This window comes from Myxocyprinus asiaticus, chromosome 47 (genome assembly GCF_019703515.2).
Source record: "Myxocyprinus asiaticus isolate MX2 ecotype Aquarium Trade chromosome 47, UBuf_Myxa_2, whole genome shotgun sequence".
NCBI lineage: Eukaryota > Metazoa > Chordata > Actinopteri > Cypriniformes > Catostomidae > Myxocyprinus > Myxocyprinus asiaticus.
In genome coordinates this window covers 2,428,934-2,447,496 of record NC_059390.1, presented here as the reverse complement: position 1 = coordinate 2,447,496, position 18,563 = coordinate 2,428,934, and the positions used below count along the sequence as shown (strand labels likewise).

The 18,563-nt window shown below is 37.9% G+C and overlaps 1 protein-coding gene across 2 annotated transcripts in view; it reads left to right on the top strand.

Moving 5' to 3' along the window:
- The window catches only part of LOC127436527 (fatty acyl-CoA reductase 1-like), a 37,459-nt gene that overhangs the window by 10,324 nt on the left and 8,572 nt on the right, over positions 1 to 18,563 (top strand). Inside the window, exons 2-5 of one of the 2 annotated variants that reach the window (XM_051690790.1) lie at positions 3,128 to 3,353; positions 13,479 to 13,654; positions 17,868 to 18,047; positions 18,130 to 18,307. In XM_051690790.1, coding sequence (XP_051546750.1) covers positions 3,165 to 3,353; positions 13,479 to 13,654; positions 17,868 to 18,047; positions 18,130 to 18,307 — 723 coding nt within the window. In that variant the 5' untranslated portion in view covers positions 3,128 to 3,164. The remainder of the gene's footprint in view (positions 1 to 3,127; positions 3,354 to 13,478; positions 13,655 to 17,867; positions 18,048 to 18,129; positions 18,308 to 18,563) is intronic. The other variant, XM_051690791.1, reaches the window with a different exon arrangement.

Sequence of the window (18,563 nt, the reverse complement as noted above, 5' to 3'; positions counted from 1 at the left end):
CATTCACAGAGCTGTCCCGGAGCCACTCCTTTGTTATCTTGGCTGTGTGCTTAGGGTTGTTGTCCTGTTGGAAGATGAACCTTCGCCCCAGTCTGAGGTCCAGAGCGCTCTGGAGCAGGTTTTCATCAAGGATGTCTCTGTACATTGCTGCATTCATCTTTCCCTCGATCCTGACTAGTCTCCCAGTTCCTGCCGCTGAAAAACATCCCCACAGCATGATGCTGCCACCACCATGCTTCACTGTAGGGATGGTATTAGCCAGGTGATGAGCGGTGCCTGGTTTCCTCCAGACATGACGCTTGCCATTCAGGCCAAAGAAAGTCCTTCAGGTGCCTTTTGGCAAACTCCAGGCGGGCTGTCATGTGCCTTTTACTGAGGAGTGGCTTCCGTCTGGCCACTCTACCATACAGGTCTGATTGGTGGAGTGCTGCAGAGATGGTTGTTCTTCTGGAAGGTTCTCCTCTCTCCACAGAGAAATGCTGAAGCTCTGTCAGAGTGACCATTCTTGGTCACCTCCCTGACTAAGGCCCTTCTCCCCCGATCGCTCAGTTTGGCCGGGCGGCCAGCTCTAGGAAGAGTCCTGGTGGTTCCAAACTCCTTCCATTTACGGATGATGGAGGCCACTGTGCTCATTGGGACCTTCAATGCTGCAGAAATTTTTCTGTACCCTTCCCCAGATCTGTGCCTCGATACAATCCTGTCTCGGAGGTGTACAGACAATTCCTTGGACTTCATGGCTTGGTTTGTGCTCTGACATGCACTGTTAACTGTGTGACCTTATATAGACAGGTGTGTGCCTTTCCAAATCATGTCCAATCAACTGAATTTATCACAGGTGGACTCCAATCAAGTTGTAGAAACATCTCAAAGATGATCAGTGGAAACAGGATGCACCTGAGCTCAATTTTGAGTGTCATGGCAAAGGCTGTGAATACTTATGTACATGTGATTTTCTTTCTTTTTTCCTTTTTTGTTTTTTATTTCTAATAAATTTGCAAAGATTTCAAGCTGGAAAAAATCAAGAGACCACTGCAAAATTATCAGTTTCTCTGGATTTACTATTTTTGTTTTATTCTATAAAGTTCTGACAACATTTCTCCCAAATTCCAAATAAAAATATTGTCATTTAGAGCATTTATTTGCAGAAAATGACAACTGGTCAAAATAAATAAAAAGATGCAGTGTTTTCAGACCTCGAATAATGCAAAGAATACAAGTTCATATTCATTTTGAAACAACACAATACTAATTTTTTAACTTAGGAAGAGTTCAGAAATCAATATTTGGTGGAATAATCCTGATTTTCAATCACAGATTTCATGTGTCTTGATATGCTCTCTACCAGTCTTTCACATTACTGATGGGTGACTTTATGCCACTCCTGGCGCAAAAATTCAAGCAGCTTAGCTTTGTTTGATGGCTTGTTAGCTCTTAAATCTTATTCCCACTTCCACATATTTCAAAACATGGTGCAACGCGATGGGTCACATGTCATGTGAGAACCAATGGTATTCTGCATCACTGACGCATCTTTATGCCGCATATTGGAATATACGCAACCGTGAATGAGTTTTGAGAGGTAGAGCAGAGGGGAAGAATGACTTACATTTTGTTCTGTTCTTTACATAAAAACTATAGTATGACTTCTTAAGACTTAGGATATAGTACATAAGTTGTGCTTTTTGGAGCTTGGCAGTGAAAAACACCATCCACATTTATTGTTTTGAAAACAGCGGCTCAAACATTCTTCAAAATATCTCCTTTTCAATTCAACAAAAGCAGAAAATAATATGGGTTTGGAACAACTTGGAGGATGTAACTAGAAATATGTACTATACTATAAACTGTGAATGATGGCAGAATTGTCAGTTTGTGGGAACTTAGTTACGGTGCTTTGTATCAGATTGCAACTGGAATATAGACTGTATCTGACAGCTGAAGTTGTGCATAATAAATTGAACTGGTGTAGCTGACACGTGTTAGTGTTTAAGCTGAAGCCATGCGGTAGCTGAAAGCAAGTGTGTTAAGGTTCAGTGGGATCACCAGTTTGTTTCTCAAGTGGTGGAAAGGCAAGGTAATATGTGGGTTCATTCCTTTTGTACTTTTCAAAGAACTTTATAAAGTAATTTTAGTTTACAAATCAAATATGCAAACTGTGTAACCACTGAAAGTATTGTGGTGTGACCATGGTACAGAGATGGTATCAGATGGTAATGCTACACTGTAAACCCTGTTGTCAGTTCTCGAAAAAGTCTTAATAAAACGTTGCTTGAAATGTCAAGTTTGGGCTCATAACTCAAAGTTCTTTGAACGTATTTCTCATAGAAATCGGCCCCAAGTCCGGGTTCTCCCTATGGCCAGTCCACCCCTGCCCAAAAATGGAAATTCTCTCATGATTTACTCACCCTCATGCCATCCCAGATGTGTGTGACTTTCTTTCTTCTGCAGAACACAAATGTAGGTCCATACAATGCAAGTGAATGGGTGCTAACATTTTGATACTCCAAAAAGCACACAAAGGAAGCATAAAAGTAATCCATATGACTCCAGTGGTTAAATCCATGTGTTCAGACATGATATGATAGGTGTGGGCGAGAAACAGATCAATATTTAAATAATTTTTTGTCATAAATTCTCCTCCCTGCCCATTATGGTGGCGATCTGCAAGAAGGATGTGAATCACCAAAAACAGAAGAAGAATGGGAAAGTGAAACAGAAGTGGAGATTGACTGGGCAGGGAGGAGAATTTATAGTAAAGATTGACTTAAATATTGATCTGTTTCTCACCCACACCTATCATATCACTTCTGAAGACATGGATTAAACCAATGGAGTCGTCAGGAGTACTTTTATGTCGCCCTTATGTGGATTTTGGAGCCTCTGAAACATCTGGGATGGCATGAGGGTGAGTAAATGATGAGAGAATTTTCATTTTTGGGTGAACTGTTCCTTTAAGCACTCCAAAAATCCAAAAATATAAATAAAAATTTCTTTCTTTGCCTCTGAAAAAACTATCCACTGTATTAAAGTCCAATCAAACAACAGGATCTCTTTTGGATGGTGAAGAGTTTTGCTAGTAAATCAGGTGAACTGGATGCTCATTCTGTCTCATTCTCTTCTCTCTCAGTGTTCAGGAGGAAAGGAGTACATCTCTCACACTCATCATGGCCTCTGTATCGGAGTTTTATGCGGGGAAGAACGTTCTGATCACGGGTGCCACAGGCTTCATTGGGAAGGTGCTGATGGAGAAACTCCTGCGCTCGTGTCCGGACGTCATGGGCATTTACATTCTCGTGCGGCCCAAGGCGGGCCAGTCCATGCAAGATCGCGTTCAAGACATGATGAAGTGTAAGGTGAGAACACTTCTCGCTGTACATCTGTTTGTAAATTAATTTGAAGGGATATTTCATCCAAAAAATATTTGTATGTTTTTCTTAATTTTGAGGAATATCCAATACTTTGACAGACTGAGTTGTAAAATTTCCGTCATGGTCTATTTTTATCCGTCATACTAGATTTAATTTTATAAGTAGCCTACTATATTCAGGGGCGTAGCATCCATTATAATGGCATATACATGACAGTGGATAGATTTAATGATATTTTTGACTCCCCAAGCGCAAGTCTGGTTGTCAATCAACCACTATGATAAAACAAGATTTTTATACTTTACCGGAACATGTGGCTTTTAAATGAAATAACCGTCCGATCGGAAAATGCACAGGTTCACTGAACTTTGATGTGCCTGATAGCCTATAACAATAAAGTCACAGATGAGAAGCACACACATCTCTGAAGCTCTAATGCAGGTACTCCTCTAAAATAACTAACAATTCTGCTGTAAACATAGGCTGATGTTTGCACTTAGATTAAATGCAAGTAATTGGCTGAAACGATGTGTCGCTTTTTCACGCTTTCATTTTGTTACTATACTTTTTTGAGCTTTATTAATAAAGTGACACACTGATCATGCAGTAACACACTAATGTGATATGCAGTCAGTTATTCAGACCTCTCATCGAAATCTGAACACAACTGGTCAGAAGAGACGCATACTACCAGGTGTTAATGGTGTCTGGTTAATGGTTAATATGCATCTTAATACCAGGCAATGAACAGGGCACACACACACACACACACACACGCAGCAGGAGTGTGTGTGAGAGAGACAGTGTGGTGCACTTAACTGCAAATCTACAAAACTGATGCACTAGGTGAAAATGTCCGTCATCTGTCAAAATGACGGACAGCAATGAGGAAGTAAACTATAGCAAGTTTAACACATGAACAGTATTATTGGCTATTGTCATTTGGGTGTACAACTGAAATGATGTAAGTTGTGCATCTATTTAGACTCAAAGTGTCTGAGAATATACATTTGTGTAGCTTATGTGTAGCTCGATATGTGTTTGATAGCCAGTTGCGTCTCATGAAATTTCAATGTAAAGCATCCTGCATGCATCATCTCTTTGATATATAAAAAACATCAAAATGTAACAAAATATATATTCCATTCTGTTATTTTCTAATTTTCTTGAAAACATTTTGAAAATTTGAAACTATCTGGGCATTTTGTAGATACATTTGTGATGGATATATGTGCCGAGTCACTAAAGACCCGATGTATGTAATAATGTTGAAACAACCATGCATTTAAGGGATAAAGGAATGTTCCGGTTTCAATACAAGTTAAGCTTAAGCGACAGCATTTGTGGCATAAAATTGGTTACCACTAAAATTAATTTGGCCCCTCCTTTTCTTAAAAAAAAAAAAAAAGAAAAAATCTGGTTTACATTGAAGCACTTAAAATGGATGTGAATGGGGTCGTTCAATGCCACCCTTTGGACCCATTAATTAGTGCAAATAATTCCAGGCGCATGCGCATTCTCCCCTGGAAATGTCCCGGTTCTCCCTATGGCCAAACTGCTCTGATGGGGATCGATTTTGAAAGTCTCCATTTTCGGTGGAGGAAAATGCAGTTCCAATGTGGATGAGAGGCGTTACCGTAGCAAAATCAATGCGTTTTCAAATGAAAACAGATTAAAGTGGACTTTAGACATTCATTAACAAACACTGTCCTTTATTTTTATATCTTCTCACTTTTCTTCTTTGTCAGAAAAAGTCCCGTGGGGTGTATTGTTTGTTCTCTTTCATAGCTGTCTTTGTGTTATTTGATATTTTAGTCTTTGTGATCGGATGACATTTGATCGTGTCCTAACTTTAACCTTATTTAGTTAACTGAACAGAGCGTGTTTAGCTTTGAATTGTTAGTTGGGTCAAATCGAACTGAACCAGTACAGGTGAACAAAAGGTTCCCTCATCCCATCTGTGTTTACTCGTATGTGGTCGTCAGGGCTTTATCTTCATTGTTTTCCCCGAACTTGATACTTTGAAAACAGCCCAGTGATCTGCAAAAGTGAATGCACTGTTTTCCCTAGGGCCATATTGTAAAATGCTCTTTGATTGTTGCCGTAGCAACCTGACCACAAATCCCATATCCATATTTGGTATCTTTCAGAAGAACTCAAACTGCATTTCCATACTCTGTTGTGCTGTGACCGCACAATGAGACTGACGAATCGCCATGGGCGTTCACGTCGCAAACGTCAGGAAGGGGTGGAGTTTTGTAACTTGAATGCATAATGTTTTGTTGGGCCTGTTAATGGAAATGATCTATTCTCAAATGAAAACTAAGTGCATGAGTTTGATGAACACACAGTACACACTCATCTAAAGTGACCTCTGACAGACTGACCTGAATGAAGCTGAACTATTATGAGACACAGATGATCATCTTGAGATCAGATGGGTGCTGTGGAAACTCTGTGACCTCTGATATAAACCCTCATTAGGGCTCATCACAGAGACAGAACAGCTGCTGTGTGTAGGTTGTAAATGTGGGGAGCGCTTAGAAACTGAAACAGACTCGTTTTGTTTTCAGTTCTGATTGTTTCAGACTAGTTGAGGGAAAAATTGAATGTAGGAAGCTGTTATTATATTATTGTATGTAGTGTAAAACTGTTAGACAGCTTTGTTCAAAGTGCATTCAAGGTATAAATTGCATGTTCCCTTGGGAACTAGCGTTGTGCTCTGCTAGAGCTACAGGAACTGATAATATTCCTGCAGGATTATTACAAGTATTTGACAGTAATTTAATAAAAATGTTTTACTTGGTAACTTATGGCTGGATATTTTCAAAGGTGCGGCTCATCTGTCGTCTACCTACTTGAAATGTTGTGTAGCTTAGCTTGTTTAGCTTCCTCAACACTGGTTTAAAGTGTGTGTTTGTGAGTTGTGTTTTTAGTTGTGAGGTGTGTTTGGCAGCTCTGAGATGAATTAATCCGTCTCATTGATGGGGGGATATTGATCTACCTGTGATAAAACAACTCTTTCATTGACTGAATGAAGATGTGCCTCACCTGCAGTCTCACTGGATCATCTTCACTGTGAGTTCCTTACAGAGACTCCTTACATGAATCTCTCTTCCTTTCTTTTTTGTCTTTTTTTCTGACTGTCTGTCTTCCTCTCTGCCTTTTTATGTCTGTCTGTCTTTCTGTTTGTTTGTCAGTCTGTCTTTCTCTCTGTATTTCTTCTCTGTCTGTCTGCCTTTCTGTCTATCTTTCTGTCTGTTTTTCACTTGTATCTTTCAATCTTTCTTTCTTTCTGTATTCCTTTCTGGTTGTTTGTCAGTCTGTCTGTCTGTCTGTCTTTTCTCTCTCTCTCTGTCTTTCTGTCTATCTTTCTCTTTCAGTCTTCCTTACTTTCTGTATTTCTGTCTGTCTTTCTGACTGTCTGTCTTTATTTCAGTCTGTCTGTCTGTCTGTCTTTCTGTATTTCTGACTGTCTGCCTTTCTATCTGTCTATCTTTCAATCTTCCTCACTTTTTGTATTTCTTTCTGTCTCTCTGTCTTTGTCATTTTTCCCTTTCTTTCTGTCTGTGTGTCTGTCTGTCTTTGTTTCTATCTGACTGTCTGTCTTTATTTCTTTCTGTCTGTATTTCTGACTGTCTGTCTTTGTCTTTTTTCTCTTTCGGTCTGTCTGTCTTTGTTTCTATCTGTCTGTCTTTATTTCTTTCTGTTTGTCTGTCTGTCTTTCTGTCTGTATTTCTGACTCTGTCTTTCTATCTGTCTATCTTTCAATCTTCCTTACTTTCTGTATTTCTGTCTGTCTGTCTTTGTCTTTTTTCTCTTTCTGTCTGTCTGTCTTTGTCTTTTTCTCTTTCTTTCTTTCTGTCTGTCTGTCTTTGTTTCTGTCTGTCTGTCTTTATTTCTTTCTGTTTGTCTGTCTGTCTTTCTGTCTGTATTTCTGACTGTCTGTCTTTCTATCTGTCTATCTTTCAATCTTCCTTACTTTCTGTATTTCTTTCTGTCTCTCTGTCTTTGTAATTTTTCTCTTTCTTTCTGTCTGTGTGTCTGTCTGTCTTTGTTTCTAACTGTATGTCTTTATTTCTTTCTGTCTGTATTTCTGACTGTCTGTCTTTCTTTCTGTCTTTCTATCTGTCTATCTTTCAATCTTCCTTTCTTTCTTTCTGTCTGTCTGTCTTTGTTTCTATCTGTCTGTCTTTATTTCTTTCTGTCTGTCTTTCTGTCTTTCTATCTGTCTGTCTATCAATCTTTCTTACTTTCAGTTTGTCTGTCTGTCTTTTTTCTCTCTCTCTGTCTGTATTTCTGACGGTTTGTCTTTCTGTCTGTCTTTCAATCTTTCTTACTTTCTGTATTTCTGTCTGTCTGTCTGTATTTGTCTTTTTTCTCTTTGTTTCTATCTGTCTGTCTTATTCTTTCCCATTTAATTTAAGTCTGTTTTTTGTTCCTTTTTTAAAATGGATTAAAAGCATATAATTCATAGCTTATTAAATGCAAACTAAATATTTGAGTGTGTGTTTGTGTGTGTGTGTGTGTGTGTGTGAGTGTGTGTGTCTGTGTGGCTTTAGAAGTCAATATATTGTTAATTTCCATATTATTGAACATAATTCTATTATTGACCTACAGTCTACAGCAATCCATTTTAATTGAATTTGTCAGTCTGTCCGGGATAGATTTATTGTAAGGTCTTTTCTAAGGACGTGTCAATATACACATGCATCAGACGGATGCTTTCGGATATTGTGTGTGTGTGTGCAATTTACCACAATACTCCTCCTTATAACCAAAGGGCACAACAGAGAAGAAACTGAGAAAGTATTGTCTCACACACCCTCTCTATTCATACATCTCTCTATTACACACACACACACATACACACACAATTGGATGATTTGTGCCAGAGGGCCCTGTGGTACACTGGCACCAGCATACCACCTTCCCACAATGCACCATGTGCTCCTTCCACCACAGAGAAAGCAAATGTTTTCAGTGCCTGACCTCAGCGACACCTTGACCTCAATACACCATAGTGCTCTTCTTTATTTCATGTTTTACTTCCATATTTTCTGGTCCACAGGAGGAAACCATCTGAAAACATGCAGAATGCACTGTGAATAGCTTGGGAATATCTAGTTTACTTGCTAATACGTGTCATTAACAGACCTAATACCGAATATCTTTTAAAGATTTGATGCCACCTTAGAACACAAACCTGACAGTGCACAATATATGTAAGAAAATATCTCCTGTTATTGCATGTGTAACGCTTTGTGTGTCTATGCAATGTGTGTGTGAGTGTGTTGGACGTTTGCTCAGGCAGTATTGCTGTGATATTTACGGGTGTTGAAGTTGTGGAGGTTTCATCATTTGTCAGCTCACGGTGTGTGTTGTTTCTGTTTCATGGCGACACAAACCGCAGCAGGAAGTTTGGCTGACGTAACTGTTTTCAGCTTCCGTCACTTACCACTTTTGAACACTTTCAAAGGCATGGTCATATGCAGGGTTTAAAAAATACAGAGGTCCAAATATTGCATTTGCCAACTGAGTCGAGCGTGGGGCATATTGAGTTCCCTGATCGTTGGATAATAATAGCTTTAAAACCATGTCAGTGTGCAGTAGCATTTAATTATAAAAATGTGTCTCAAGCAGTACATAAACGTAGGAAAAATGTGTGACCTCAATGGTGGATACGGCCATGTTCACAGGCAGGAGTTGAGCGATCTGATGCGATTTCTATTCGCTGCAGTTTGTGTGTTTCTCTTGACATTTTAAGTGCTTTTCTGACCAGTGTTCTCCAACCTATCGCTCACTGTGTGTGTGTGTGTGTATGTGTGTGTGTGTGCCAGACTGTACACCTCGCCCATATGTTGTCTGACCTCTCTAGTAATCTGAGTTAATGGCAGTTATGATGAGATTTATGCAGTGAGATTATATTATTGGACTTGATAACTTTGGCTTTATTCCTGTAGTACTTGTTATTACTGCTCTTGTCCATATATTCTTCAAAATGTTTCCTTTTGTGTTCACCCTCTGTCCTGACTGCACACATGCAGTGATTTAAACCATCCACATGCAGTGAACCATCATTAATTAATTATTAATTATTAATTAATTAAAAAATTATAATTATGATTTTCCCAGCAGTTTTTACAGGGCAAAAGACGAGAGGAGCTGGATTGTGAAGTGTATCGTTAGTTCTTGTTTAACAAATTTTAGTTATAGGTTTCAAAGCGGCAGAACTTTTTAAATTCCTCTTAGTAGTTCCTCTTAAATATTTAATCAAATTATTAGATGACATGCCGATTAATTGATTGAATTAATCGCAATTTAAAAAATATAAATATTTGCAGAGAAAGCCCCCCAAATAACAATATTTCAACATATAATGATTAAATAATTATATTTAAATAATTATAAATATAAGGTATATTTTAAATATACAGTAATTCAAATAATTAAAATGCATTCCATTATTGTGCATTGATAAGACAATACAAAAATATTTCCATATTATTGAACATCAGTCTATCATTGGCCTACAGTCCACCGTAATCCATTTTCAATTGAATTCATCAATCAGTTGAAGATTTATTATAAGGGCTTTTCTAAGGACGCTTTGCGTCATAAACACCGTTTTTAGGTTGCTGTGTTCAAGTTAAACATAGAAAAACACGAGATCACAGCATTCAGAATTGCGCTTCTTCCAGCTGTGTTTGAACGCAAGAACGCGTCCTCATCTTGTGCTGTCACTGCAAGCCTGAGTGTGGTTTGTTCTCTGTACAGCTGGAGTTGCGCTTACTGCCCCCTGATGAAATCAGGTGGTACTTCAAGCTTGAATTGCTCCGATGGAAGGAATATTCCTTATTACTGTCCGGTGACATGATTAATTGCATACGTTTTTTAATGCATTATTTTTTATGTAATTAATTACACTGAATTAACACGTTATATCAACAACCCTACTTTTTACATACTTCAATTCCCAGCAACTAATTCCATTAAACGGAAAAGCGTTACCTATAAAGCATAGTTGAAATTGTTCTATTGTTGATTTTTGTAAACTTTATACTATGTAAAATATTTTAAGGTAAAAATCTGAACATGACTTACTAACTATAATCGATTTCGCACTGCAAAGGTGGTGTTGCGTTATGTGCTGCTTCCTGTCCACAGACAAGACAACCCATACTGAATATCATGACAACACAAAGGTTTAAAGGGATAGTTCACCCAAACATGGACATTTTGTCAATATTTACTCGCCCTCGTGTCACACTTTTTTTTCATTCAAGGAAGACAAAAGGAGATATGCTTACATTTTTAAAGGTTTGTCAATTTCTAAAAACAAAACAAAAAAAATGCATAAAAGTAGTCCATATGACTTGTGCAATACTTATTGTTTATGATACGTTTATGGTGCTTTATTTTTTTTTTTTTATTTTTTTTTTTTTTGGAGCTTTACAGACCCCAATTCACTTTTAATATTTAGAAAAGATCAACCAGGATATCCCCTAAAAAGCCTCCCTTTGTGTTCCACTGAAGAAAGTCAGTCATACAGGTTTGGAACAACATGAAAGTGAGTAAATAATGAGAGAATATTCATGTTTGTGTGAACTTCTCATTTAAGACAACTCTTTAACCAAGACTGTAAGCCTAAACATACCGCAAACTTTCACATTATTCCGCTGCTGCCTTTCAAGTACAGCTATTTCCTTCAGAAAAAAACCCTAGTTGTTCCTCTTTGATAAATATGTAATAAATACACACAGTTTGTGCTAGAGAACGAGAGAGACGACTATTAAGACGCAACAGCTGTCAGATTCATAATGCAGCATCTGTCCTGCTCGCGGCAGGTGCCTGCTGGTGGGGTTACAGGGGGTCGATTATTACGTCCGTCTCTGATGGACAGGGAATGATTCTGATTGGCTGCCGCTGTAAGAATATACCACAGCCAGAACCTTGGAATTGTGGGTAGCAAGTCATTGCATGTGTGTGTGTGTGTGAGAGAGGACACTGCGCCATCCCAAATCCTCTTTTGACATCAGATTATTCTGCCAGACATCACGGCACGTTCTCTTCAGCTCAAATCACATGCGTGTGATCGCAAGGAGTGTTAATAATGCACACACGTTCCTTATCACGCTACACTGTGTGAAAGCACTGCATGCACATGCTAAATGCACACACACTTATTGCTGCAGTGAAATTAATTATCTTTTTTAGACTTCATAGAGTTGTCTTCATTACGTAAACACTGAAGTTGGTGACATAATATACTGTATAATGAGATTTGTCATTTGCAGTTCTTGAAGTTTGGCCAACTGTGCCTTACATAATATCCTCTAAATGAGTGCATTTTTGATGAAAACGTGTCCGTCTCATATTTCACCCCAAAATTAAAGAAAAAAGAGACGCCATAATTCGCTTGCATTGAAGCCTATTTTTTGATCATTTTAGGACATAATTCTTTGCATTGTGACATTATTTTCATGACAATTAAGCACATTTTCCTTGCAAATTATCAGGTTTGTTTTAATTCTCATTATTCTCAATTATCATTAGATTTTCATTACTGTAATAGTGTTTTGTTTTTTTATTTTATAACAGTAAAAAGTAATGTAAAACATATGGAGTGGCTGGGTCCACAGGGGGGCGCTATATTGCGAAAAAAAAGTTTATACTTAAAACGTTAAAGTCCCCATATACTGTACAAAGGTCAGGCATATGAGGTATCGTTTGAAAGCTTAGAATTTGAACTTTTCAGTGAATACCATCACTTTTGCATTTGTTACACAAAATAAGGCCTGAAAACATTTGCGTTGCAAATTAGCGCCCCCTAGAGGTAATGGAGTAGAAATATTAATATGAATACAAAAGCCTTTCACATGGCACCTAAATGGACAAGTCATATATCAAATGAAAGCTTTCATTCTCAGGAATGTGACTGTACAGATTATTTTGTTTCCCTAATACCACAGTTCAAAAGATTTTCAAAAGAATCACAAAATGAAATATGATTCATTAAATGCATGCATCTCATTTGTGCATCGCTAAATTTATATCAGCTTTATATCTGCTTTTACCTTAGACAGTTGTATAAAAAATACGAGCCATTTTTTTACTTGTCTGTGAGCTGAGCTTGCTTAGCTGAATTATGCAATGTTATATCTTAGATGTCCTGAACAGAATATGGCATCCAGCAGGAAAAGCATGCTAAGCAAATCATCATAAACATATGTTTTCAACTATATAGGATAAAATGTTATGTATCGTCACAAAGATGAGGATCTCAGCTTTCTTATGACACCTAGATTGAGGTTCTAGTCCACTCAGAGGCCGAGATATTCAATGAAACCATGAGGGTGGTGCATAAACTGAAAATTAGACTGAATGTCTATGGACGAGCACATCTGTGAGGATTGAAATGCTTTAGAGCGCCACCTACATTTCAGATCTGCATATTGCGATGGAATGTGACAGAAAAAAAAAATCTAGTGCTGGCTGCCATCTAGTGGGACAAACTAAAAAAACAACAACCATTTTTTTTTTAATTTGGAGGGTTTTCTGAAAAAATTTGACCAATTTTTTGCAATTAGTCCACAGTGTGTGTGAATGGTGTACTTTTAAATTTGAGCGTGAAAAATTGCAGGCGACAGCCCAAAAATGTAGCCGAGTTTAACGAGTTAAATCAGCATAAACTAAAAACAGTTCATCAAATATTACTGCGGTGTATAAATACATTAAAATTTATGTTATGTGATTATTTATTTAGCATTACAGTAATGCAAATACAGTTTTTGTGCTTAACTGTCATACAAATATTTTCACAATACAAAAAATCCCATTTTCTTTTTTGCAAAAAAAAAGTCTTTTGAGGTTTGGTTGAAATATGACCCGGACATGATTTTCGCAAGACTCTCCCAAACACAAGATGTAATTTGTAGTTTCATACAAATAAAAAAACAAATAACATTTGAGTAAAAGAAACGGACAGTTATATGTACTAGATTTTGGCCGTACTGCACTACATTAATAAAATACTGTATAATTGTCGTGTTTTGTCACCCTCCATATTCTCTTTATAATTATTTTGCATACTCTGTTTGTTTTTCGTAGTTGTTTGATCGTGTGCGTGAAGATCATCCGGAGTTTCGCGAGAAGATCATTCCCATCAGCAGTGAGCTCACGCAGCCGGAGCTGGCCATCAGTCCAGAGGATGTTCAGAAACTCACTTCATGTATCAATATCATCTTCCACTGCGCCGCCACCATCCGCTTTGATGAACCGCTCAAGTAAGAGACGTCACACATAAACCTGAACTACAACCCTGACATTAACATCTACACGGTTACCTCTTATGATAAGACTGGGCAATATACAGTGGGGGAAATAAGTATTAAACGTGTCAACATTTTTTTGCAGTAAATATATTTTTAATGAGGCTATTCACATGAAATTTTCAGCAGACATCAGTATTAACTCAAGAAATCCACAAATGTAAAGAATTCACAACATTATAGTCCATAAATAAAGTTATGTGTAATAAAGTGGAATGACACAAAAGTATTGAAAGTGCTCCATTCATCGTTCCTTCAGTTATATGTAGCCTCACACCATGATGCTTCCACCTCCAAACTTCACTGTTGGTGTAGTGTTTTTAGGGTGATGTGCAGTGCCATTTCTTCTCCAAACATGGTGTGTAGTATGACAGCCAAAAAGTTCAATTTTGCTCTCGTCTGACCAGACTACACAGACTACACGAGCTTCGACATGCCTCTTCTTTAGTAATGGAGTTTTGCAGGTTGAGCGTGCATAGAGGCCATGGCGGTGGAGTGCATTGCCTATTGTTTTCTCTGTGACGATGGTACATGCTGCCTCCCAAGTGTTTCTGGAGCTCTTTTCAAGTGGTCCTTGGCTCTTGGGCCACTCTTCTGACTATTCTTCTGACTCCCTGGTCAGAAATCTTGCGAGGAGCTCCTGTGCATGGCCGGTTGATGACGGAGTGATGTTGCTTGGCCCCAATGGTGCTTACTGGAAGATTCAGAAGTTTTGAAATACATCTGTATCCGATTCAATAATGTTGCGAAGGTCTTGGGAGAGCTCTTTGCTTTTACTCATCATGAGATGTTTCTTGTGTGACACCTTGGTAACGAAAAGCCTTTTTATAGACCATCAATTTACTAACCCAGCTGATATTAATTTGCACAGATAGGAGGTATAATTACTTTCTAATTACTCACGGATTTCAGCTGGTTCCTTGCCTTGGAGAACTGCTTTTTCTAAGCGTGTTCAATACTTTTTCCCTGTGTCATTCCACTTTATTACACATAACTTTATTTATGGACTATAATGTTGTGAATTCTTTACATTTGTGGATTTCTTGAGTTAATACTGATGTCTGGTGAAAATTTCATGTGAACAGCCTCATTAAAAATATATTTACTGCAAAAAATGTTGATGCATTCAATACTTATTTCCCCCACTGTATTGGATATTTACAGTATAGTTGCAGTAAATTTTGCTGATGATTTAAAAAATACAAAAAAAACAAAACGATTAGGCAAAATTGTGAATACATTTTGTCACAATAAATTTTATAACTGATGCAAACTGCAAGGTAGACTTTCACCCAACTTGATTCCTAAGTATGAGAGCATTAAGACAGATGTTTCATTACTGACCTTATTTTAAACTTCAGAAAGAAAAATGGCGCAATAATTTACAATGAAGCAATTCAAATCTCAGTCATTTGTTCACTTTTATTATTCATTTGCATCATCACTTACAAACATTTTAGGAAGTCCCTGCTAACCATTTGGTAAAAATTTTTTTTTTTTACTATTATGTACTGTTACATGATACATATATATGAAAATGACAAAAATGTGGAGAAAAAAAAGACTTTGATTATTTTCATGTAGATTTTTACTGTTGTAATTCTTAAACATTTTGAATCTAATAGGCTACAATGGCCCACATCATTTGTATTCTTTTATATTTCCTATAGAAAAACAAATAAAGACCCACGTATAACTTATTGTTAATAATAGTATATTTTTGGACTCTTGAAAATCAAGATGTTGTCATTAATGTTTTAATGGGAATAAATAAAGGTACATTTCTAGTTTCAACATTATTTGTACTTCATAGCTTTGTTTCGTTGGACAAGAAAAGCTAGCTTCATAGCATGTGACACACATTTAGCATGTGGCCATTGAAAATGGGTCAAATTGAAAGCTTTACATACGCAGCCACATTGAGAGCCCCATATCTCTGAGATTTAACCACATAGAGCCTTAAAAATGAAGATACAAAAAGGAAAGTTTGTTTTGAACCAGAATGTAAAAGGATATTAAGATAACTTTAACATTTCTGGAGTTATAGGCACTCCAACTTTGGAAAAACAACAAAAAATTGCTCGCACTGTTGGCATATAATGCAACAAGGTGTGCTGAAGTCAACTGCTTTTAGTAATAGACCTACCTGTCTTTGTGTAAAAATGATGCTTTTTTTTAACCTGTAGTTTTGCTTCAAAGTCATAGGTGAAAATGTTCATTTTTGAATTACAAAATATTGAATTACTCAGTAAAATTTTATCCATGGTATTTCATATTTTGGCTTTCATCATCATTTATGTTCATCTTCAGAAAAATATTAACAAAATGAAGAATTTCAGCTGGGTAAGTTTCTGAAATGTGGTTGATTTGACCCTATATCACTCTGTCCTAGTGATGATATAAAATTGTTATGTTCAAAGACATAGTCTTGGCTTGATAATCAGACCATTTGAAAACAAAACATTTTCATTAGTGGAAGAGAATGGCCGAATCTGACCGTAGGGTTTATGAGTTCAACACTAGCTCTGTCTTGACCCCTGCATACTGTGAGGAGCACAATAACAGCGAAACTCACTGAAGAGAGAGAGAGAGAGAGAGAGAGAGAGAGAGAGCTTGTGTCTCTGACTGAGGTACAGGTGTTACACAGCTGGATAAGAGAGGGTTGAACTAATGAAGCACTGACTCCAGAGAATAAAACCCATAGTCTTTTTCAGGAAAATAAAAAAACTGTGCATTAATGTGATGTTTTAAAGTCAACATGAAACACGAAACTTCCATGTGACATATTTCCAAGGGACAGGATATTCAACAAGAAAAGAAATGTAGGGTGGGACTTGATTTTATCCATCAGGAAGTAATTGAATGGTCAAAAGTACTCTTTAAATGACCGGAGTTTGAAGGGGAGGGGTTGAAAAACAAGAGGGCTTGGTGACATCATCCAAAAAGGAAAGCCATTTGTGAGGCGGAGCAAGTTATTATTTGATGGAACAATTATGAAGACAAACATTTCTTTCTTTGGAATAAAATGCATGGATGTGTATTAAAAAAAGTAGTCTATTTTGAATTTGTGTTTGATTTTGCTACCTACCTGACTTGTAACGGTGTTTGGAGTGCATTTTTAATTAAAACTAACATATTTAAACTTTTTTTTCTTGTAATATGAAGGTCTCGTTAAAAATGGAAACGGTTTAACAGGCTTTCATCATTTATGTTTGGTACTTTTCAAATGTCTTTTATGGATGGATCTGACTGTTTTAGTCTCATTCCTAGACCCATACTTTCAATATTAAACTATGAGAATACAGTATAAAAATACAAATTATTACATAATTAAAAATATGATCATCTTAACAAGGAGTGAAATAAAAAAATATTTTAATAATGTGTGAAAATAATTTCCATCAGTCTCACAGTTCTGGCATCATTTTACCACACCAATAATTTTGCCCCTAATAAAGTTTTTACAAAAGTTACTGTACTTGTTTAAGTGTCAGTGAAGAGCACGCTTGAGATTAAATATGAGACTGGTGATGTTTAAAGAAAACAACAAAAATAATAAGGGAAATATCACTGGTGAGCAGAATATTTTTAATGGGCAGTCAAGCTGTAATTTTGCCAAACTATGCAAAAGTGTGTGAATGATTTAATTGTGTGTATTTAGGATACAACAAATGTTAGCTTAAAATTAGAGTCAGCCATTTATTTTGAAAAACTTGAGTGACTCCAGCCAGGTCTCCTAAGCAACCAAATTGGCCCGGTTGCTAGGGAGGGTAGAGTCACATGGGGTAACCTCCTCGTGGTCACGATTAGTGGTTCTCGGTCTCAATGGGGTGTGCGGTAAGTTGTGCGTGGATCGTGGAGAGTAGCATGAGCCTCCACATGCTGTGAGTCTCCGCGGTGTCATGCACAACGAGTCACGTGATAAGATGCGCGGATTGATGGTCTCAGAAGCGGAGGCAACTGAGACTTGTCCTCCGCCACCCGGATTGAGGTGAGTAACCGCGCCACCACGAGGACCTACTAAGTAGTGGAAATTGGCCATTCCAAATTGGGGAGAAAAGGGGAAAAATAATTAAAAAAAAAAAACAAGAAACACCAAGTGTGTGTTCACTGTTGCAGTCACAGTGTTTGCTCCTGTAGTCAGCAGTGTTGAATGTGTTTCCTGCAGGCATGCGTTGCAGCTGAACGTCATTGCCACGCAGCAGCTCCTCTCTCTGGCGCAGCAGATGCAGCACCTGCAGGCGTTCATCCACATCTCCACCGCATACGCCAACTGCAACCGCAGACACATCGACGAGGTCGTCTACCCTCCGCCCGTCGAGCCCAAGAAACTCATCGACTCGCTGGAGTGAGTTCAGTTTATCGGCATTACATGAAACATCTGCGTCTGTTGCTCTAAACTGAAGTGTACTATTTGTCTGTTTGTGTAGCTGGATGGATGACAGTATCGTCAGTGACATCACACCGCGACTGATAGGTGACCGACCCAACACGTACACCTACACCAAGGCGCTGGCGGAGTGTGTGGTGCAGCAGGAGAGCGGCAAACTCAACATTGGCATCATCCGACCCTCCATCGTTGGGGCAAGCTGGCAGGAGCCCTTTCCAGTGAGTGACGGATCTACTGTCAGACGCAAGAACATAATGACCTCTCTTAGAAACTCTGAACTATCTGTCAGACCTCTCTGAGTACTGGTGAATACTGGTACCACATATTCATGTTTTATAGCAGACACACGCACTCTTCTGCTAATGACTTTATCAGTTTCTCCAGATGTTGTGCGCTCAGTAATGTGAGCATTTCGGTTTACTGGAAGTGATGTGTGAATTGTTCTGGCAGCTTCCTCTCTCAGCAGTCGCCTTG